This window comes from Rhodotorula toruloides (genome assembly GCF_000320785.1).
Source record: "Rhodotorula toruloides NP11 unplaced genomic scaffold Scaffold2, whole genome shotgun sequence".
NCBI classification, from domain to species: Eukaryota; Fungi; Basidiomycota; class Microbotryomycetes; order Sporidiobolales; family Sporidiobolaceae; genus Rhodotorula; species Rhodotorula toruloides.
In genome coordinates, this window is record NW_015622962.1 from 1,079,928 (window position 1) to 1,101,116 (window position 21,189).

At 62.1% G+C, this 21,189-nt stretch overlaps 10 protein-coding genes across 10 annotated transcripts; 7 read left to right on the plus strand and 3 right to left on the minus strand.

Annotated features, from left to right (window-relative positions):
- Positions 1–256: 256 nt before the first annotated feature.
- RHTO_03115 (magnesium transporter) lies at positions 257–2,339 on the plus strand (the record flags this gene model as incomplete). Its single annotated transcript, XM_016416787.1, has 7 exons — positions 257–619; positions 672–740; positions 794–1,262; positions 1,318–1,552; positions 1,643–1,928; positions 1,988–2,057; positions 2,155–2,339. The coding sequence occupies 7 exons, from the start codon at positions 257–259 to the stop codon at positions 2,337–2,339; spliced, it is 1,677 nt and encodes a 558-aa protein (XP_016276506.1).
- Positions 2,340–2,519: 180 nt separating this feature from the next.
- On the plus strand, positions 2,520–4,973 carry RHTO_03116 (uncharacterized protein; the record flags this gene model as incomplete). Its single annotated transcript, XM_016416788.1, has 7 exons — positions 2,520–2,870; positions 2,955–3,333; positions 3,389–3,547; positions 3,602–3,681; positions 3,735–4,804; positions 4,860–4,895; positions 4,955–4,973. 7 exons carry the CDS (start codon positions 2,520–2,522, stop codon positions 4,971–4,973), a joined length of 2,094 nt encoding a protein of 697 aa, XP_016276507.1.
- A 308-nt stretch (positions 4,974–5,281) lies between these two features.
- Positions 5,282–6,597, minus strand: RHTO_03117 (adenylate kinase; the record flags this gene model as incomplete). The annotated part of the gene is made up of 4 exons (XM_016416789.1): positions 5,282–5,368; positions 5,428–5,758; positions 5,834–6,041; positions 6,357–6,597. 4 exons carry the CDS (start codon positions 6,595–6,597, stop codon positions 5,282–5,284), a joined length of 867 nt encoding a protein of 288 aa, XP_016276508.1.
- A 160-nt stretch (positions 6,598–6,757) lies between these two features.
- On the minus strand, positions 6,758–8,783 carry RHTO_03118 (E3 ubiquitin-protein ligase RAD18; the record flags this gene model as incomplete). Its single annotated transcript, XM_016416790.1, has 6 exons — positions 6,758–7,294; positions 7,363–7,632; positions 7,694–7,790; positions 7,850–8,018; positions 8,071–8,405; positions 8,464–8,783. 6 exons carry the CDS (start codon positions 8,781–8,783, stop codon positions 6,758–6,760), a joined length of 1,728 nt encoding a protein of 575 aa, XP_016276509.1.
- Positions 8,784–9,140: 357 nt separating this feature from the next.
- RHTO_03119 (calcium-binding EF-hand domain-containing protein) lies at positions 9,141–10,607 on the plus strand (the record flags this gene model as incomplete). Its single annotated transcript, XM_016416791.1, has 7 exons — positions 9,141–9,143; positions 9,227–9,500; positions 9,583–9,842; positions 9,907–10,004; positions 10,074–10,296; positions 10,377–10,485; positions 10,543–10,607. 7 exons carry the CDS (start codon positions 9,141–9,143, stop codon positions 10,605–10,607), a joined length of 1,032 nt encoding a protein of 343 aa, XP_016276510.1.
- A 391-nt stretch (positions 10,608–10,998) lies between these two features.
- RHTO_03120 (MRS7 family protein) lies at positions 10,999–13,710 on the plus strand (the record flags this gene model as incomplete). Its single annotated transcript, XM_016416792.1, has 8 exons — positions 10,999–11,514; positions 11,580–11,723; positions 11,782–11,916; positions 11,995–12,477; positions 12,536–12,835; positions 12,893–13,348; positions 13,411–13,434; positions 13,498–13,710. The coding sequence occupies 8 exons, from the start codon at positions 10,999–11,001 to the stop codon at positions 13,708–13,710; spliced, it is 2,271 nt and encodes a 756-aa protein (XP_016276511.1).
- Positions 13,711–13,939: 229 nt separating this feature from the next.
- Positions 13,940–15,763, plus strand: RHTO_03121 (cell division control protein Cdc10; the record flags this gene model as incomplete). The annotated part of the gene is made up of 10 exons (XM_016416793.1): positions 13,940–13,992; positions 14,059–14,119; positions 14,241–14,259; positions 14,501–14,629; positions 14,764–14,845; positions 14,905–15,160; positions 15,227–15,322; positions 15,384–15,532; positions 15,590–15,663; positions 15,717–15,763. The coding sequence occupies 10 exons, from the start codon at positions 13,940–13,942 to the stop codon at positions 15,761–15,763; spliced, it is 966 nt and encodes a 321-aa protein (XP_016276512.1).
- A 232-nt stretch (positions 15,764–15,995) lies between these two features.
- On the plus strand, positions 15,996–17,604 carry RHTO_03122 (uncharacterized protein; the record flags this gene model as incomplete). The annotated part of the gene is made up of 5 exons (XM_016416794.1): positions 15,996–16,014; positions 16,074–16,196; positions 16,257–16,576; positions 16,629–16,716; positions 16,772–17,604. 5 exons carry the CDS (start codon positions 15,996–15,998, stop codon positions 17,602–17,604), a joined length of 1,383 nt encoding a protein of 460 aa, XP_016276513.1.
- A 408-nt stretch (positions 17,605–18,012) lies between these two features.
- RHTO_03123 (uncharacterized protein) lies at positions 18,013–19,926 on the plus strand (the record flags this gene model as incomplete). The annotated part of the gene is made up of 2 exons (XM_016416795.1): positions 18,013–18,293; positions 18,354–19,926. 2 exons carry the CDS (start codon positions 18,013–18,015, stop codon positions 19,924–19,926), a joined length of 1,854 nt encoding a protein of 617 aa, XP_016276514.1.
- A 293-nt stretch (positions 19,927–20,219) lies between these two features.
- RHTO_03124 (uncharacterized protein) lies at positions 20,220–21,054 on the minus strand (the record flags this gene model as incomplete). Its single annotated transcript, XM_016416796.1, has 3 exons — positions 20,220–20,624; positions 20,688–20,765; positions 20,839–21,054. 3 exons carry the CDS (start codon positions 21,052–21,054, stop codon positions 20,220–20,222), a joined length of 699 nt encoding a protein of 232 aa, XP_016276515.1.
- Between the last annotated feature and the right edge of the window lie 135 nt (positions 21,055–21,189).

Genomic DNA, 21,189 nt, shown 5'->3' on the forward strand with positions numbered 1-21,189 from the left:
GCGAGTAGCACGAGTCTCCTGAACCGTTCAGAAGCAGCAGATCACGCCGTGAGGGGAGCTGGCAGGCGGTGGACGCGGTCAGCCCCTCCTCGCGCGACTTCGCATGCTGTCATCTTCCCACTGGCTTTCCGCTTGCTTTGCTTCTTTTGAGCTGCTGTGAGGTTGCCAGAACCGCTACGAGTGCTGCAGGAGTTCCCGCGGACGTAGCGCGTCCAACGAGCTTGTCTGGCGCGAACGGGCATTGTCGGCAATCCCGATGAGCCCTCCAGCAGCGACACTCGGCGCAGACGACGGCTACGAGCTCGTACACCACACGCCGTCTCTCGGAAAGAGTGCTAAGGGGAAGGAACGGGAAAAGGAGGACGAGGACAGGGCGGACGAGACGCTGGACGATTCGGACGACGAGGTCGAGCAGCTGCTCACCTCGACTGGCGATGCGGTACTACCACGAGTCGATGCGACGGAGGATGTTACGACAGATGCAGGTCGGGGAATGGGCAGGCGAGGATCAGCGGGTGCAGGGAGTCCTCGGAAAGGCGGTTCGAAGCTGCTGAATGTGCTGTTTGGTGGGATGACACCGAAGCAGAGACGAGTGTTCTTGCGCGAGATGATGGTCGAGGTATGTTGAGCGTTTCCACCTCGAAGGAGCCAGACTGACCGATTCTTCACAGACCCTGCCCGTCCTGTTATTCGCCTTGGCCGGAGCCATTCTTGCTGGCGAGCTGCTGCAGCGGTTACAGGTGCGTCAACATTCGCTCCCCATGACCAGAACACTGACTTTGCGACGGTGCAGTCCTGGCGCGTCTTCATCCGCATCGAAGAGCTCTTCATCCTCGTCCCCATCCTCCTCAACCTCAAGGGCAATCTCGAGATGAATCTTGCCGCCCGCTTCTCGACCTCCGCCAACATCGGCGAGCTCGATCTCCGCCTGACTCGCCGCTCTCTCGTCCTCGGCAACCTCGCCCTCCTGCAAGTGCAGGCTCTCCTCGTCTCGTTCGTCTCCGGCCTGCTCGCCTTCATCCTCGGCATGGCGTCCCGGAAAGGCGTTCACCACGCCCTTCAACATCCCATATACAAGCCAGGAATGGGGCCCAGTACAGCAGCTGGAGGAGCGGACGTTACGGAGGCATTGCGAGGCGGATATTTCGAAGCGCTGCTCGTGCTCTGCGTCAGCATGCTTGCGGCGGGCTTCAGCTCGGGTATCTGCGGCAGCTTCATGTGCTCAGCCGTTATCATGTGTCGGCGGTTTCGGGTCAACCCAGGTGCGCGCAGACTAGCTTTGAACGCTGCCGACACAACTGATTTCGCATGCTGCAGACAACATCGCCACGCCCCTCGCAGCAGCTCTCGGCGACCTCGTCACACTCGTCCTCCTCGGTGTCCTCAGTAGCCTCTTCATCCTCTTCATGGGCACGATCGTCTCGTCGCTCGTCTTTCTCGCCCTCGTCGGCGCCATAGCCGCCAACATCGTCTTCGTCTTCCGGAATGCCTATGTTCAGGAGCTGTTAACAATGGGATGGGGACCGCTGTTCGCCGCAATGGCCATCTCGAGGTGCGTTCTCTGCCGGCGAAACCGCTTAGGCTTCGCCAACTCTTGCTCACTCTCGATCGAATGAGATACTGATCAGTGTTCTTGTTGCAGCGGTACCGGTGTCATCCTCGAGACCTACGTCAACCGCTATCCCGGCTTCGCCCTCCTCGGCCAAGTCTTGACCGCCATCTCAGGCGCCTCCGGCTCTATCTTCGTCTCGCGCATCTCGACCGCACTCCACACTGGTCGACGCGAGCATTACTCGTTCACGGCAGCGATGCTAATCGTCGTCACGTATCCCATCTTGCTCGCGTTCTTCGCGCTTGTCTGGGCGACCGGTCAGGCGGACGTGTCGGCGGCTTTCTTCCCGGCATATGCGGCTGCTACGGCTGTACAGGTGCGCCCTGCTCCCTCGAAGAGCTTGCGACTGGCAGGCTGCTGACTTTGCTTTCGCAGCTCGTCTTGACCATGCTTGTCGCTCATCGAGGGTCCCTGCTGCTCTGGAAGCTCGATTACGACCCTGACGGTACGTCAAGTCATTCTATTCCTTGCTGAGGCCCATGCTGACGCTTCCTCTCTACCATCTCTACGTTGCGCCTCTCCTCTGCGCCTGGTCGACGCAGTCTACGCCCTTCCTCTCTTTTCTGCCGCCATGGACGTCTCCGGCCAGCTCCTCCTCGTCGCCGCATACGCCTTCTCCGGCACAAAGACGCTCGAGGAGACGTCAGGCGACTCTCAGGCGGGCGAGGCGGCTGCGGAAGGCGTTGTCGCGGTCGTCGAGGCGTTGCGACGGCGGTGGACCGGCTGATTCTCACTCACTACATCTATAGAAGGTTGTCCTTGCATTGAATCTGCATCATTCGCTCTCTTTCGACACTTGACCCCTTGCCGGGTCGCGCGGTGGGGGTTGCCTCCGTCCCGCTCACTTCGCTTGCTCTGGCTGCTTCCGGTTGACGTGCCGAGTCCTAAACTCGACGAACTCGAGTGAATGGCGCCAGACAGCCCGCCGCTCGCGGGGTGGACGTCGCCGAGTCTCCCGCTGGCCTACCAACTCGAAACCAGTCTCTCGCTGCACAACACGCCCTCGCCGGAGCCCGCAGACCCTGTCTTTGAGCCCCGCCGACTCGCACCTATCGAGACCCTCCCGCCCGAACTCGTCGAAGCGATTGCCCGCGCCGTCTGTCGCCTCAACCCGATCGGTCCCCCTTGCCAACTCGCCAACCTCCTCGTTCTGAGCAGGCGTTTCTACGACGTCCTCGGCCCGAAGAACGCCGGCTTCTATGCGGATCTGTTCAAGGAGCGTTTTGACGGCAGGAGCGTCGAGCGCAGGTGGGCTCAGGTGAGTTCTTGGCTGTCCGCTCAGGACCACGGCGACTGCTTTGTTCTCTCTATACGCTGGCTGACAGGATTTTGACGCTTACAGATGCGGAGGATCGAAGAGAAGCGCGAGAAGCGGGCCCTCCTCGAGACCTTACCGGAGGTCAAGCCCGACACCGAACTCCAGCTCGACCCAGCCATGAGTTTCACACGTCCTTCTAGCCCTTCAGACATCCTACCCGACAACAAGTCGCCATGGCGTCCCTTGACGAACAAGGACTACGCGGTCGAGTTCAAGCGACGATGCACCGTCTTGACCAACATGCGGAGGGCGGCGCAAAGCAACGCGATTCCGCCGAGCAGCTCGAGGCCGAGCAGTCCAAGGCTGCAGGCGTTCACGCCAAAGAGCGGCAAGACGAAGCTGCCCGAGCCGGACGAGCTCACGCAGAACTTGTGGACTTGCTACCTCATGCTGCTCGAGAATGGTGCGCTGCTCTCGCTGGCTATGCTCACGATCCGCGTTGACACTCGACGATGCAGACGGCAAGAACCTGCGGCACCTCCTCGACTACGCGTACCTCCGCACCTACATGCGCCTCTTCTACAACCACTCGCTCCTGACGGAAGCGCTCAAACCTGGTTGGCCGCGGCATACGGCAGGCAGGGCTCTCGGCTTGTGGATTGGATGGCTTGGAGGCGGTGAGCAGAGCTGGCCTTCCCTGCTGAAAGACTCGCTGATGAGGTTTCGCGCAGACGACTTGTCGACCGAAACGCCGCAAGAATCGGACGAACGATTCTTCGTCCTCAAGCCTTACGTCTTTGCCGCTCACAAGGTGAGTTGATCAGCAAACGGGACATGGCCACTCCCTGACCGCTGCTTGCGCAGTTCGACGCCTTCTTCGCGCCATGGACGATTCCCGCTCTTCCCGTCACTCGCGAGGAGTACCCTGTCCGCCCGCCACCAGAAGGCCCTTTCCTCGCCGACCTCCGCCCTCGCTCCTCTGCCCAGCTCATCACCCACATGGGCCGGAAGATCGAGATGTCTCCGCCCAATCTCGCTCACGCCGCCATCTTCTCCTTCTTCTTCCGTGTCGAGCAGGACCCGGCGGCGCAGAACGACATGCTCGGCCAGCACGGAGCACCGGCGCAACACATGCTCGGCGCGCAGGTCGCCAATCTCAACCCGAACAACCCGCTCACGACCGCGACTCGCCCGACTAAGACCTCCCTCCCTATCCTTGCCTCCCGCATCCACGATCACGACTTCACCCGCCTCGCCTCGTGCATTGATCCGTACAGCTCGCTCGGCTTGCCCAAGCTCTACACGCGCGGTGACTTGACGGGCAGCTGGGAAGGCCGCTTCTCGTTCTTCGATTTCGACTCGTACCGCGACATGCTTGGCGGCCGCATGCGCAGTCTATACGAGGGACCGTTCGGCGACCAGCCGCAGGTGTGGAAGCTCGAGGAGAAGGTCGTCAAGCTCGAGAAGGGGCAGAAGCCGGGCGGGAAGGGACCGCCCTTGAATGCCGGCTTCGAGGTCGGGCAGCCGTTCCTCCCGCGCCCGAACTTGTCGTCGACTATCACGCAGCCCGTCGCGTCGACCTCGACTGGCTCAACGGAGCGCGGGACGAGCAGGAGGCGGACTTCACTTGACATTGCCGGCGGAGTCGAAGTCCCGCGGGCGGCGAAGCGGGCTCGCAGCTGGAGCGAGCACACGGCGTTCGATGATCTCGAAGAGGAGGAGGAAGACGATGACCCGGAGGGAGACTACGAAATTCTGCTCACCGGGACGGGACACTCGGCTTGGGGACAGTTCATCTTGAAGGGAAGGGTGCGGGCGTGGGATGGGATGTTTTCAATCATCAAGGAGTACACGCCCGACAGTCGCGGCAGGTGGATCTATCGAGGGATGGTGGTCGGCGGGAACCTGGTCGGTCGATGGAGGGACACTCATACGTGCGTCCGGCCTGCTCTCTCTTGCGCTGACTGTCCGCTGACGCGTTCTTTGCAGGCCACTCGAGCTCAACGGATACGAGGGAACCTGGATGTGCGTCTCCGCTTCTGCAGTTCGCCTCGCCGCTCGACTGACTTTCGCTCGTCTCGCAGAATGAGCCGCAGGTCGTGAGGCTTTCGGATGTACCACTCACTGTCGTGTCGTTCTCTGTTGCTATTCGGTTTGTACGGTTAGGCCTGTTTGTTGGAACGCATTTCGCCCGGCTTCTCTTCAAACGTGAGATGGCTCGTCGTTGAGTCTTCTAAGCAAACCAGCGAGCGACTCTCGCATATTGCGCAAGCTCTCCCAAAGGCGGACGGACGGCTCGGAAATCGTCAAACGTCTTATTGCGCGGTTCTAGAGAGGCTCGCCCAACGGCGCACCCTTTTGACACTGCCCTGCCGTTTCCTCTTGCACTACTCGCACTGCTGTACGCCATTTTACTGCTTCTTGCTCTCCTCGAAAATCTTGGAGAGGCTGGCCCAGACGGTCTTGGGCGACTGCGCGGCGTCGACACCGGTCCAGATCTGGCGAGACAACGACGTAAGCTTGCGAACGCGCAAGAATCAGAGAGAGTACGACGAACGCCCTTCTTCTTGTAGTAGTCAGCGACGGGGTCGGTCTGCTTGTGGTAGGTCTCGAGACGTTTCCAGAGAGTCTCGGCGGTGTCGTCTGATCGCTGGATGAGGGGCTCGCCGGTAACGTCGTCGGTCATGGGCTTCTTCGGGGGCGCGAACTCCTTGTGGTAGCTCCTGCCCGACGCGGGGTGGATCAAGCGGCCCGTGATGCGCGAGACGAGGAGGTTGTCGTTGACGAGGAGCTGGACGGCGTGTTCGAGCGGCTGCTTGCGCTTTGCGAGCATCTCGTCGAGCTTCTCAGCCTGGGTGACGTTGCGGGGGAAGCCGTCAAGGATGAAGCTGGGCGGGAGAAACAGAAGTCAGTTTGATCGCTCGAAAAACAGGACCATCGGGTCCACAGGTCGCGTGACTCACCCGAGCTGGCACTCGGGGTTGTTCTCGAGCTGCGAGCCAATCATGCCGATGACAATCTCGTCAGAGACGAGGCCTCCGTTGTCCATGATCTTCTTGGCCTCCTTGCCGAGCTCCGAGCCCTTCTTGACCTCCTCGCGGAGCATGTCGCCGGTCGCGAGGTGGCAGACGTTGTAGGTCTCCTTGATCTTGGGGGCCTGGGTGCCCTTGCCTGCGGAACAGGAGGAGGGAAGTCAGTACACCGGCGGGAAATTGCTCGAGCAGGCTACAAGAGCGCTGGTCCCTGCCGCCTTGCACGTCTACCACAACCAACAGCTCTTCTCAACCTCAGCAGCCCCGCCTGACCCAGGAAAGCAGCGAGCAAGCGACCATCTCCTCGTCCCCGAGTCGGCCTTCGACCAGCCAATCTCCACCGCACCAAGCGAGAGATCCCATCACTGAACAGCATCACAAACTCCCTGCGCCGCCCTGGCCATCCCAGGAAGCCCTTCCAGGCGCGATGCAAGCGAGGAACGGGAGAGCTCACCGGCACCGGGGGGACCCATCAAGACGAGGCGAAGGTGCTGAGCGGGCGTGAGGGTCTTCTGCGCGGCGCCAGTGGCGTCTGCGATGGTTCCCTTGACGGCATCCTTGGCCTGGTCGACGGCCTCGCCGACCTTGTGCTTTGCGTCCGACGCCGTCTGCTGGGCCTGCTTCTCGAGGCGCTCAATCTTGGCCTGGAGCTGCGAGACGAGGCCCTTGAGGTGCTCAATGTTGTCCGACGACATCGTAGCTTCGTTCAGCAGAGCGCGAGAGCAGCGTACAGCGACAACCTCGTCGTCTCCACCGGAGTCCGCTTGCACCGGACTCGCCAACTCCGCGCACAATGCATCGTAAGGCTAAACTGCATTGCTATGAAGTTACAAGGCGAGCAGCGACCCCGCTAGCTCAGTCCCAAGCCTCCATCGCGCCGCCAACTTCCCGCTCCTCAGGACCGTCCGTCTCCTCCTCGTCTTCCTTGCCTCCGTACATCTCGGCAAACATCCGCTCCTCCTCCCTGTTGCGCTGGCTCGGCCGCGGTCCCTCCGGGTTGTAGGGGCTGGTGTCCCTCCGCCTTCTTCCCTGCTCCTTGACCCCCTTCGCGTCCACCTGGTCGAGCGGAGGGTCCGACTCAGCGCGAGCCGGTCGAGGCGAGAGCATGGGCGAGGGAGAAGATGCGGGCGAGTCTCGAGGTACCGGCACAGGAGAGGGCGAGCGTTGAGGCGAAACGAGGCGAACGGACCGTTTCCTGGTCGACGGCGGTGGTGGAGAGGCGGAAAGTCGAAGAGCGATGTCGACGTCGGATGGCGCGGCAGAGTTGTCGACTGACGGTGAGCCCGCTTCGTCGGGTGCAGGCTCCGCTGCCGCCCGCTGCTTCTCCTTCGCTGCCTGCGCAGACGCTCGCGCTTGAGCGATCAAATCGCGGAACTGTGGCGCGTACTTCGTCTAGAGAGGGTAGAATCATACTCGTCAGTTCAGCTGCTTGGTTCAGAGCCGTCAAGAAGGTGACGCACCGCATGCTCCTTCGACACCGGTCCTCCCTTCCCCTCCGCCTGTCCCGCCCCTCCCGCTCCATTCGCGCCTCCACTCGCATCCTGCACCTTCTCCCACCGATTCAATTCCTCCCTCAGCTGCTTCGGCGTCTGGTGCTTCGGATCGGACGGGTCGAGGTCGGCGTTTGCGTTCCAGAGGATGAGGAATTGGCGGTGCCGGCGCTGGAAGACGGAGAGCTTCGAGTCGGTCGTAAGGCAGGTCGGCGGAACGGTTGTTGGGAGGGCGTATTCCTGCGCGAACGGGAAGGTGAGCTGGGCAACAAGGAGCACGAGGGAAAGGAGGAAGGCGCACCTTGAGCATCTCGGTAAGCTCGGTGACGCTCTTGTAGCTATAGCTCGTCAATGGCAGGTATTTAGTCGTATCGAGCTTGTTTGCACGAGACGGTGACCTGGATGAGGAGGATCAGGTCAACTCGGCTGACTAGGGAAGGCTTCGAACGGGATGCACTCGTTCCCTGCCGCTTGACTTGGCCCGCTGCCTCCACCATCCATCAGCTTTCCCCACGCAGCGGCACCCGTTGACGCCGGTGCGACGCCGTTGCACTTCTCGACGTGCAGCGCGACGAGCGAGTTCCTGAACGAGCCGGCGCAGATCGGGCAGCTGACGATCAGGTTTGCTGAAACGAGAACGTCAGCTGCGGTCGTGAGCAGGCGGGGAAAGAAGCGCACGATCTGTCGGGTCCGCAGCCGCCTTCGCCAGTCCATTCGCCCCTTTCACCCGCTTCTTTGGCGGCCTCATCGCACTGCTTGACTCGTCCTCTACGATCTCGATATCGGAGCTGTCGTCGATTCCGATAATGTCGTCGTCTGAGCCGGGTTCGGGCTTGACGGAGGGCGAAGAGGCGGCTTTGCGCTTGCCTTTCGATGCGGGAGCGGTAGAGTTGGCGGATGTGCGGGTGCGGCGAGCTGATAGTGGAGTGGGAGAGAGAGGAGACTGGCGTGATGGGCCGGCGATGCGGGTCGAAGCGGATGAGGCGGCATCTTCGAGTCGGAGGATCTCGTCCCTGTACATTCAAATGCGTCAGCTCGTGTGCTCGCGCGTCTCGTGCACGCGATACCCACCTAGCACTCTGCCACGCGTTCAACACCTCCTGCAAAGCCAGGTTCTTCCGTATCCGGGACTCGTCCGTCTCCGCCAGACAGGACGGACATCGCTTGTGGACGGCCAAGTAGTCCCTCAGGCATCGCGAGTCGAACGAGTGCGAACAGTTAGTCAAGATGACGGGTGCCGTGAAGAACTCAGAGCAGATCGGGCAGCGGAGGGACGATTCGAGGACGGAGAGGGAGGGAGAGGTGAAGTCGCTCGCTGTGTCGAGGTGTTCGGCCGCCTTGAGCTCGACGTCGGTCTGCCCAGCCTTTGCCCTCATCGCCTTGGGTGCCATGCCCGTGCTCAAGTAGTCCCTCTTGTCTGTGGTCGACGGTGAAGGCTGTCCCGAAGTGAGGGAGGGGTGAGCGTCGACAACATCGGAAAGCACTCGCGTGGGACGCACCGCGCGCGTTCACGGCGTGTGTGGCAGTCAGTACAGCAACTCAAGCCAGTCAAGTAAACAGCTCGAAGCGACAAGCGAGGAGGAGTCGCCGTGTAGGGTCCGCAAGTTGACATCTCGTCCTCGTAGTCCTGCCAATCACTCGCTGTCGCGCGCTGACCGCTGAACAAGCTGGCAAAGGGCTTTCGAGACTTGCTTAACCTGCTCACTGCTTGCACGCGCCGCTCCACCCCTCCCTCCGACACCGACACCATGGTCAGTCCGCTCTCGCCTTCGATGGCGTCGTAGGCTCTCTACACGGCCAGACGCGCGTGTATTGACTCGGAACGCGCACTCAGGCTACCAAGCGCAAGGCTGCTGGCTCTCCCAAGTCCGAATCGGCACCAAAGAAGCGCTCGACCCGCGCACCGGTCGTCGACGAGGACGACTCTTCACCTCCTCCCGCTCCGGTCAAGAAGACGAAGAGCAAGAGTAGCACAAGTGCGAGTACGAGTTCGAAGAAGGATAAGGGCAAGACGAAGCAGAAGAAGGAGGAGACCATCACCATTTCGAGCGACGTCGAGGCTGAGGACTCGGACGTTGTCGTTGAGAAGCCGAAGAAAAAGAAGCCGGGTGCGTAACAGGCTTTTCATGGTGTTTAGCGCGAAGGGCGGCGAACAGAGCTGACCTTGACCTTAACGGTCTTTCGCTCCAGCCGCAGCTCCCGTCAAAAAGACCAAGTCCAAAGCGCCTGCGGCGTCTACGTCGACGACCGACAAAGGCAAGGAGAAGGAGAAAGCTGTCGCGAAGAAGCAGTCGAGCAAGGTCATCAAGGCGAGCAAGGCCAAGCTGCTCCCGTTCGAAGAGGCTTTCCCGGCCTGGTTCAGCCAGTTTGCGGAAGAGGGCGAGCCGGACAAGATGGGTGGCGAGGGCATCGAGAAGCTCTTCGAGGACATGGAGCTGTCGATGGAAGGCGTGAGTCTGCCGGAGCGGACCAGAAGCTGGGCATGCGCTGACAAGCGGTCCTCACCTTCGCCAGGCCCACCCGTTCATCCTCGCGTATAGGGTCGGCGCAGCTCCCGGTACCTTTGGTTCGTTCTCGCGCGCCGACTTCAAGCGCACCTTCGAGCCTTTCAAGTACGTCGCCCATCTTTCCTTACCTCGAGCCTCAGTACCAGTGCTCAACCTTTACCTGCACTCTCGCAGCATCGCCTCGTCTCCCGCGCTTAGCGACTGGCTCGCCAAAGCTCACGACGAGATCATGGACAGCGCCGACGAGTACGAGTTCCGCCGCTTCTACGCCTTCGTCTTCCCTTTCCTCAAGAACGAAGGCGCCAAGACGATCCCTGGCGAGATGGCGGTCGCCATGTGGGGCACTGTGCTTGCGCCCAAGTACCCGCTCGCCGAGTCGTTCGTCGAGTACGCGACCGTGAGTTTCGCCGGTCATGCAGTCGGGAAGTCGCAAGCCCTGCCGCAAAGATGCTAATTGCGCGCGCTTGACTTCCACAGGCCCAAGGCGAAAAGTTCAAGGCCGTCTCGCTCGACGTCTGGACGCAGTTGCTCGAGTTCTGCGAGTCAGTCCAGCCTGACTTGACCGGCTGGAGCGAGGACGATGCCTGTGTGTCTGACACGCTTCTTCCTCTATAGTTACGGTGACTGAATCTTCGCTACGCAGGGCCCTCAACCATCGATTCTTTCGTCGAGTGGAAGAAGCAGAAGGACGGCTCAGCCGCCGCCTAACGCGACTTTCGCCTCTCCCTCGCATCGCTTCGTGTCGCCTTTCGCATTTCGTGTCCACTACCCTCATCCAGATCCCCTTCGCATGTTCCTGTTACCCTCATGTCGCTTTGCCTGCGCTTTTACGCCCTTCTGCAGCATACTTTTCCTCGCAACTCGCAACTCGATCTCTTTGCCCTCTCGACCTCGCTCGTCCGCGTTCGGGTTTGGCTGGTGGGTACGCTCATGCCTTAGACTGTCCAGAGAGGCTGCCTCTGCGCTCGCTGAGCGTGACAATGAACTTTCGATTTATCCCTTCCCGCCGAACGTCGATGTTGGCTCTCACCCGCCCACACCACAGCTCGAGACGACGGCAGAACCAGTGCTGCGCCTAGTCTGAGCCTGTCATCGTTGCATGGCGTCGCCCTACCCAGCCAGCGCGCGCGCTGCGCTCGTCCACCGCTCCACGACCCTGTGCCGAGGACCAGCGTCCGCACACGCCGCGGCGGCCCTGACGCCCTTCGTGAGGGCGCGAGTTGCACCGCAGCTGTACCGCAATGCGCTCCTGAAGCAGGCGACCGCGTTCGCCGGACACCACCACCAGCTCCGCCTCCTCACCACTTCGCGACCGTTCCTCGCTCCCAACCCGTCTTCACCCAGCAGCCAGTCCGCCGAGCCCGCAACTGCATCATCTGCAGATGCATCGAAGGAGGTTGCGGTCCAGGACGAGAAGAAGGGCGCGGTTGCGAAGAAGGACAAGGAGAGCAAGGAGAAGGGTACTCGGATGCAGCGCGCCTGGGCGATGGTGAAGAAGGAGGCGTTGCACTACTGGCATGGAACTAAGCTGCTCGGCAAGGAGATCCGGATCTCGGCCAGGCTGGTGAGGCGGTTGGTCGCGGGCAAGAAGCTCACTCGCCGTGAGCACCGTCAGGTGCGTCTCAGCCTTCCCCCGAAGCGGTACTATTGTGCGCTGACTCGTGTCGTTGTCTCCTTCAGCTCAAGCGCACGACCACCGACCTCCTCCGTCTGATCCCGTTCTCCGTCTTCGTCATCGTCCCGTTCATGGAGTTCCTCCTCCCGGTTGCACTCAAGCTCTTCCCGAACATGCTCCCCTCGACTTTCACCGACAAATTCAAGGAGGTGCGTCACCGTTTTCACGGCTGTCTGACCGCTGCTGACCCAACGACTGGCTTCGCAGGACGAGAAGAAGCGCAAGCTCCTCAAGGTCCGCCTCGAGATGGCCAAGTTCCTGCAAGAGACGATCCGCGAGAGCGGTATCAAGAGTCCCGACAAGATCAAGCAGTCGGAGGAGTTCAAGGAGTTCTTCCGCAAGGTGCGTGAGGAGCAGTAGATCGGCACAGCTTCTCCTCCTGACGCGGCAAGCTGATACTCTTACTGCGCCGGGGTACAGGTCCGCAGCACCGGCGAGTCGCCCTCGACTGAGGAGGTCGTCCGCGTCGCCCGCCTGTTCGAAGACGACTTGACCCTCGAGAACTTGACCCGCCCGCAACTCGTCTCGATGTGCCGCTACATGAACATCAACGCCTTCGGCACCGACATCTTCCTCCGCTTCACGATCCGCAACCGCCTGAGCAAGATCAAGGAGGACGACAAGGTCATCGCCGGCGAGGGTCTCGATGCGCTCAGCTTCTCGGAACTCCAGTCGGCCTGCCAGTCTCGCGGTATCCGTACCCTCGGCGTCAGCGAAGAGCACCTTCGCTCGGAACTGTCGCAGTGGCTCGACCTCCACCTGCACCACGGCTTGAGCGGCACGCTCCTCATCCTGTCCAAGGCGTTCGCGTTCAACCGTGCTTACGGCGCTGCCGAGGCCGAGGGCGGCGACGAGATCATGCGCAGCCTCAAGGACACGCTCGCCAGTCTGCCCGACAACCTCGTGCGTCTCGTCACTTCCGCTTCTCGCGACAGTAGGCTGACTCTGGCTCGACCGACAGGTCAACGAAGCCGAGCTCGAGGTCTCGTCCGACTCTGCTTCGTACAAGCAGCGTCTCGAGGTCTTGCAGCAGCAGGAAGAGCTCATCGAGGACGAGGAGGAGCAGGAAGCCAAGGAGGCTGAGGCCCGTCGTCTCAAGAAGGAGGCCGAGGAGGAGGCCAAGCGCGAGAAGAAGGAGGCTGAGGAAGAGGCTAAGCGCGAGGAGCTTGAAAAGAAGGAGCAGGAGAAGCGCGAGGTCGAGGAGAAGGAGACGCGCGAGAAGGAGTCGGCTAAGGCCGAGACGTTGTTGCCCGAGAGCGAGGTGCGTCTGCTTCACAGGTCGATCGTAGACTGCTTGCTGACTCTGACGCACCCGCAGGTCAAGGAGGCGGCCAAGGAGGAGCTCAAGGAGGAGCTCAAGGAGGAAGTCGCACCCGAAAAGGCGCCGGAGGACGTCCGCATGACCAGCGAGCAGGTCCAGGAGCTCGGCTCCGCCCTCGAGATCCTGTCGGCCAAGTCTGCCGTCGTCAAGGAGCGCACCGAGCTGCGCCGCCTCATCACCGAGAACGAGAAGGCCGAGCAGGAGGAGGGCGGCCAGCCAAACCCGCTCAACAAGCGCCTCAAGTCGCTCCTCACCAAGATCGACAAGCAGCTCGAGGAGTACGACTCGTCGGTCGGCAACCGTCTCAACATGTTCTCGACCGACCACGAGGGCAAGATTGCCGCCAAGGACCTCAAGTCGGCCCTCGAGGTCATTGCTCACCGCCCTCCCGAGGAGGAGATCGAGGTCCTCCTCAAAAAGCTCGACCCCGACGGTGACGGCTGGATCCCTCTCGTATGTTTGAAATCTCTTTGCACGCATATGCACGGCTGACGATCTCACGTGTGCGCCCGCAGGACGACATCCTGTCGCTTGCCGGCGTGAGTTCCGCGTCCCGGCCTCCTCGGCTTTTTCTTCGCTGACCCGTCTCGTGCGCACCACAGGGCGAAGGTCTCGGTATCCTGATTGAGGAGGAGGCTGCCGCCGAGCTGCAGGAGTCGGCGCAGACAATTAAGGACGCGGCCAAGGACGGCCTCACCGACATCCCCGCGGCGTCCAAGCCCGCCGAGCCGGCGTCCGCGGCAGAGAAGGAGAAGAAGGACGAGAAGAAGGAGGACAAGCCCAAGCTGAGGAAGGAGGACGTTGTTCAGGACTGACGTCGTCCAGGACGCTCACCAAAAGGACCCTCTAGACTTCGCCGTTTCACCGCTGTCCGCTCGTTTCTTCCTGCGCCGCTCGTTGCGCACTTGCACCACCCTTGTAGACGACGTTCGCACACTGTACAATCCGAGCAAACTCGATATCTTCGCCGTCGTCGCCTCGCTCGACCCCCGCAAGCTGCTCTCGCTCCGACCGTGTCGCCTGCTTGCTCTCACCGCGCTCACGATGGCTGCTGCTGCTGTGGAGAACCCCGTCGAGCTCACTCGCCTCAACAGCTAGTGCGTGCGCGTCCAACGAGCGCGCGAGGTGCCGCCAGACTGACCCCGTCCTCCTCGTCGACGCAGCGTCGGATTCGACTCGCTCCCGCAGCAGATCGAGTCCAAGCTCCTCAAGCGTGGCTTTTCTGTGCGTCTCTGGATGTCTCAACGGCGAACGGAGCGGGCTCGAGGGCTTGTTCTGCCCCTCTTCCCCCGCTCGCTTGTCGCGGGGTGGTCGCTCTCGCTGACCCTCGTCTCGTACTGCGCAGTTCAACGTGATTGTAGTCGGTGAGTGGACAGCTTCGGCATGCGCTGGCGGGCTCACACAGGGCTGGACAGGTTGCGAGCGAGTTGAGGACACTGCGAGCGGGTGGTGCTGGATGAACGCTTTCGGTTGCACGGCGCGCATCGAGCCTTGTTCCCTAGGGGCCAGGAGCGAAGCGGTGCGGAGGAGTAACTGAGCGGACGCAGCGAGTCGACTCTGCGCTGCGTGGATGCTGAACTCCTCCTCCCTCTCCTCCTCACCCAGGCCAAACGGGACTCGGCAAGTCGACCCTCATCAACACGATCTTTGCCTCCCACCTCATCGACACGAAGGGTCGCTTCGAGCCGGATGAGCCGATCAGGCAGACGACGGAGATTCAGGCAGTCTCGCACGGTGCGTCTGCGTTTCGCTTCTCTCGTTTTAGGACCACTCAGACTGCCTGCGCTTCACGCCTTGGCCGTTGAAGTACATGCACGCGGGTTCGACACGATGATATTGGGACTGACGCGAATCGCGGGTCTCCTCAGTCGTCCAGGAGAACAATGTCCGCTTGCGCCTGAACATCGTCGACACGCCTGGCTACGGCGACCTCGTCAACAACGAGAACTGGTGAGGAGCCTCAGTGAAGCCTCTGATGAGTAGAGAGCTGACCCGACGCCGTCAACCAGCTGGGACCCTATCGTCAAGTACATCAAGGACCAGCACTCGGCCTACCTCCGCAAGGAGCTCACCGCGATGCGCGACAAGCACATCGCCGACACCCGCATCCACGCCTGCCTCTACTTCATCGCTCCGACCGGCCACACCCTCAAGGCGATCGACATCGTCGTGATGAAGAAGCTGTCCGAGGTCGTCAATGTCGTGCCGGTCATCGCCAAGAGCGACAGCTTGACGCTCGAGGAGCGCGAGTTGTTCAAGGAGAGGGTGAGTCTGCCGATGGCGCCTTCAGTCTCAGCCTCATGCCTTGCTCACGTCGCCATGCGTCTCCAGATCCGCGCCGAGCTTGCGCACAACAACATCCGCGTCTACCCCTTCGACACCGAAGACCACGACGACGAGGAGCGCGGCCTCAACTCGGCTATTCGGGTGAGTAACGGTTCTCTTGCCTGCTCCCGTGATCCCCGCTCATCTCGTCGGCCGCCTGCAGAGCATGATGCCTTTCGCCGTTGTTGGCTCCGAGCGAAACGTAATCGTGGATGGCAAGCCTGTGCGCGGCCGGAAGAACCGCTGGGGCGTCATCAACGTTGAGAACGAGCAGCACTGCGACTTCAACTACCTCCGCAACTTCCTGACCCGGTGCGCGCCGCTCCTTCGCTCAGTCCGCGGCTGCTTACTGACTACATTCGCCTACAGCACTCACTTGCAAGACTTGATCGAGACGACGGCGCTCGTCCACTACGAGGCGTTCCGCTCGAAGCAGCTGCTCGGTACGCCCTCTCCATTGCTCGCTCAATTCAGAGGCTGACGTCCTTTTCTACAGCTCTCAAGGAGTCGTCTGCGGCCAAGGCGCAACAGGCGCACGCCTAGTCGCCCTCTCTCGTTCCCGCTTTCGTTCGATACCCTTTGTCGCAGTACCCATTCACGCCTTGCGCTAGCGCAGCCCTTTCTCCCTCTTCAGACACTGTCCTTACGCTCTCTTACGTGCAACACCGTCGTTCTGCCAGCTTGTTGCGGAGATGACAGTCCGCGGAAAGTCCGGCACTCCTTTCGAGCGCGACCCTCTCCTTGGCCTCCGTCCTTCTATCTTCTGCTGCGCTTCATGTACCGAGGACGATCCAGTGCGTCGGTCCCACTCACGGCGTCGCTACGGGCTGACCTCACCTTGCGGGACTTGCAGACTCGCTTACTCGCCCAGCCTACGACGATGGACCGCCAGCGCTTCCGTACGACCGGGAGCGAGGAGTATTCGACGCTGGAGGATTGACTGGAGTACCTCAAGCTGAAGGGGATCCGTTCGAGGGTACGTGCTCTCTCGACCCTGGCCCAGGAGGAGAAGCTGACCCTCCTCGCGCTCCCTCAGCTGCTGTCGCCGAGGGCGACTCTCCTGCTGTCGACTTGAAGGTCGCTTGCCAAGTTCAGGTCCTCGAAATCCGCACTCGCGTACGTGTGCGCCGAGCGACGTCCTCCTCTCGCCTCGCACCTCCCGCTCGTCGCGTACCGAAGCGAAGCATGACTCGCATGGTCCCGCTCAGTCTGGACGGAGCAGATGAAGGCGAGAAGAACCCCTTCGAGGAGGAGGCGTACGTGGAGGGTCTGAGGAAGGCTGGCTACCTCGAACCGCTCGACGTCTCGAGAAAGGCCATCAAGGCTCGGTTCACGCACGGCTTGCAGAAGGAGGAGGTGCGTTCGGAGCTTTCCGAAGTGGAGAACTTGGCTGACGAGTAGGCGACAGCTCAAGGTGAACCTCGAGGCGTTCCTCGAGCAGGAGGACTTGAAGGCCTTGGGCGACTACATGGTCCGCTTTAAGGGAACAGCGGCTCGTGGGTTTCATGAGATCTATCTTGCTGTCCCGGCGCTGACGACTCTCGCTTGCAGAGTCCTGGTCGCCATATGTCAGCCTGTTCACGACCTCGCTCCCGACGAGCACCTCGCCTTGCAAGGTCTTTCCCAACAGTGACACGAACGGCTTCTCCACCTGGACTCCGCTCCCAACCTCACCCGGCAACAGCCTCACATCCGAATGGGCGTGCAAGGCGCGCAAATTCTGGCCCGTTCGCGTTGTCTGCGAGGGTCCTGCCGAGACCGATATCGTTCCCGGCACGGCGTCCGAGGTGCCGCCTCCTGAGCGTCGAAGGAAGCGCCGCGATACCTTCCAGCGGGAGATTGACCTCGACGCCGAGCTGAGGGAGCGCGAGCGAGCCGAGGCGATGGAGCTGAAGAACAATACGGACTTGAACTCGCTCACGAACAGCCAGCTCGTCAAGCTCAAGGTCGACACCGACGTGCACAAGTCCAAGTCTGCGTCCGAGAAGGACGACGCGCCGAAGTCGGCCGACTCGCAACTTTCGACACCGACGATTCTCGCGTCTCTTCAGCAGTTGAAACAGTCGGTGGTCGCTACCGTCACACCGGCGGTCCAGGCTCTTCCAGGCCGCATCAGCGACCTCAAAGAGTGGTTCGCGCATCGTCAGTTGCCGGCGCCGTTCTCCGAGGACATCGAGCGCGAGGAGGAAGAGCTGGAGCGGCGCAAAAGGGAGAAGAGGCGCCGTCGCAAGGAGAGGGAGCGTCGCAAGCGGGAGGAGGAGGAGCAAGCGATGAGCATGGGAGACGAGCAGGCGGCGGAGGAGCTCGAGCGGGAGCATGAGGAGCGGCGGAAGCGAAGGGAGGAGAGGAAGAGGAGGCGCGGCGAGGAGGAGGGGCGGGTCTGAGTGCTGGTAGCCTTTCTATCCGTTATGTATGCGTCTTCTGCAGGGCTTTTCCGTTCATACGAGTCCTGGAAGCGCGACTTGACCCTGCGACGAGGAGCACGCGGGTCTTGCCCGCCGCCGGCCGCTTCTCCAGCTCTGGCGAGCCTGGAACCGCACGGGAGGACGTCATAGAGCTGGTCTAAGCCGTCAGTCAGCCCCACGAAGCGAGTTGCGAGCACCTCCTCTTCACGCATGCGCCGTCCGCCCCTTGCCCTCGTCCGCACGCGCTCACCCTCGGCTGTGGGCTGCTGAGCCGCTCCAGCCAGCTGCTACAACCGTTGGACACGTCTGCACGCGCTCACACCCCGCGGCACGCCAACCTCACGTTCCTCCATCCTCATCGCCGTTGTTCGACCAACAGTCCGCGCCATGTCCTCGTCCGCCTCTGAGCGCACGTTGGCCGTGCTCTTCGCGCCGGAAGACAGGCTCGCAACGCCATACGCACGCGAAATTGTCACCAAGGCTGGGTTCAGACTGCTGAAGGAGGCGAGTGTGACCGGCGAGGAGCTCGAGGAGGCAGGAGTCGACCTGGGCTTGGGCGTTGGCGAAGAGGGTGCAGCAAGCGCGAGTGCGGCTGAGCAGGAGCACACTGTCTGGGTGCTGGAGAGGCAGGATGCGGTCGCTGGGCTGAAGAGGATGCAGTCGACGAGGTAAGCCCGAATTCTTGAATGGTTGTCTATCGCCGACAGAAGCTGATCTGGGTCGTACAGCCTCGCGCAAGAATGCCCCAACCTCCGCATGTTCGCCGCCCCAACCCTTTCCGCCGCGACTATGGCCACCAACGAGCTCTTCCCCTCTCTCCCATCTTCGCCGACACCAGCTTCGCCGGCTAACGTCGCCTCCCCGACCGCCGAGTCTCCCACCACATCCAAGCCATTCGCACTGTCGAACGCGGCTTTCACCGGCAAAGTGCAGCCTCCCCCGAAGACGACGACCCTCTCGCCGGCTATCGAGAAGGCCCTGGCTGAAGTCGAGGAGCGCGAGGAGCGCGAGCGGCTGCGCAAGCTCAGTCGCAACAGTCGCGCGAGCACAGCGTCGCCCCTCACAGTCCGCTCAGAGGCCAAGACGGCGGAGGGAACACAAACGCCCGAACGAAGGGTGTTCACGAATCGGTCGCCAACGCCGGAGGAAATCGACCCCGCCGAGGATGACGAGGAGCCGGTAGAGGTGCTGGAAGAGCCGCAGGACGTGCAGGATGAAGACGTCGAGCGGGTCGAGACAGTCGCTCCTCCCGCTCTGCCCATCGCCCCGCCTCTTCGCCGCGCCACTTCCGCCATGTCTGGAGCTTCCCTCACTTCCTCGACGTCCTCTGCTACCCCTTTCCGCGCTCGTCCCGCTCCGTCCTTCACGGCCACCGCCGCATCTCAGCCGCGCCTTACGAAGGCCGCCGCTTTGCGCCTCGGCGTCTCCCTTCCTCCGTCCACCCCTCGACGCTCGACCATCACCCCTTCCGAGTCTGGAACGTCGAACCCATCCTCACAAGCGCCCTCACGTACCGCCGTTTCGACGCCAAAGAGCCTCGCCGCGCCGGCCATCACGCCCCGACTCACCAAGACCGCCGCTCTGCGCACCGGCCAGGGTCCTCCTACCTCCAGCACTACCGCCGCCAAGCCTCGCGTCCGCCAGTCCATCTCGACAGCGGAGCGTGCCGCTCTCGACCGCCAGCAACGCCGTCACAGCGTCGCGACGACCGCCCCTTCCGCACCTCCCGCTCCGGCTGTCGAAGTGCGCATGTCGCGCGCGGCAATGCTCCGCCAAGGTATCGCCCTCCCGCCTACGACGCCTCGCCGTGCTCCGCCCGCTTCGACGAAGGAGAACCGCCCGAGCAGCAGTATGAGCGCGAGCAGCGGGAGGGCGAGTATTGTCTCTTCCGACTTGAAGGCTCTGAGGGAACCGAGCATCACGCCGAGGATGACGAAGAGCGTGGCGCTGCGCAATGGGACGGGGAGGAGCGGGCGCGCGTCGGTTGCGGGCGTTGTTGGGAGGTTTGCGCAGCAGGAGGCGGCGGAGGGCGCGAATGGTCGGCCTGCCTCGTCGCTCGCCACGTCTACTGCACCTGTCACGCCCAAGCCCCGCCCGGCTCCAACTCGTCCCGCCAGCACCCTCAGCCAGTCGACTACCCGCCCGCCCATCCCCTCTACTTCCGCTCCGACGCTCACGCCGCGCACCAACAAGGCTGCTGAGTTGCGCGCAAAGCTCAAGCTTGCAAAGGAGGCGGAGGCGGCCAAGAAGGAGGTCGGGCCGAAGAAGGATCCGCCTCCCGCCCTCAAGGCGAGGAACTGAGCGACTCACTCTTTCCCTTCTCCTCCTTTCTGTGTTTTCCTTGTTCCGTTTTCCGTCTCGCACCGATCTATCGCCTCTCCTCTCCGTGCTTGTTGTCCATATCGCTGCCGCCTTCCTGCCTCGATCGTCGTTCTATGGGTCCTCGTTTCTCTTTTGCTGGTCAACCTTTGCCGTCCGTATCTTTGCAATGCGTCTCCGCTCCATACGCCCAATGCCAGTTTGTGCAAGAGGAGCGGGCACTGAGACAGCGAGCGAGTTCTCGTCGAGTGCGGTGGCGTGCGACGAGAAGCGAGTTACATGTAAGATCCTCCGTCACCTGGCAGCTCCCGATACTGCCTCTCTCGCTGCCCGTCCCACCATTCCTCCACCCGCACACTCGCGTCCCCCTCCCCACTCATCATGTTGCTCACCGCGCCCGATACCTCCCCTTCCTCCCCGTCCTCCTCTTCCGACTCTCCGCTCCCACTCTGGCTCGCCGCATCCGCATCCTCAATCTCGTCATCCAAATCCCGGACCTCGACATCCGCATCCTCCTCTTCTTGCAGCAAACCCCTCTGAGCCCCGAACCGTCCTCTCCCCGCTCCTTCGCCTGCGCCGTCGGCCCCATGACGGAGGTCGGGAAAGTCAAAGTCAAAGTCTCCGTCGAGGTTGAGGGGGTCGGCGAGGCGCGAGGCGTGAGGGGATGAACCGTATTGCGACTGGAATGTCCAGGAGGAAGGTTAGCGCGATGCGACGAGGGCATGGAAGGGGGGGAAGCGCACTTCGATATCTTCTTCGTGGGTGTTTTGGCGGCCGAGAGGGATCAACCAGGAGTAGCCATACTGTCGAGTGTCCATTTTCTGCAAGTCGCGAGCGAAGAGAAGGAGAAGTCAGCTGTCCGTCAAATGCGCTGAACGGTCGGCGCCTACGCACCTGATTGTACAACTCGTCCTCGTCGACATCGAGCTGATCCAACTCGTCCTGCATCGTGCGGACCTTGTCCCCACTCCCCTGCGGACGGTACCTCCTCGACGGTGGCAGCTTGGACGGGTCTGGGTGCGGGCGCGGATCGGACAGGTAGCGAAGAGAAGGCGGATAGTACGCTGGCCAGGCTGTTGGAGGCGGAGAGGGAGCGCGAACGGTCGGCATCGCTTCGAGAGGTTGAGGGAGGAGAGCGGGACGACGACAGCAGCTGGAGCGGCGTTTGAAAGGTCAGGCGGGTACTGGGGAGCCTAAAGAACACTCTTACGTCGCTTCTGAGCCAGCTGGTGGTGCTGAGCGGGT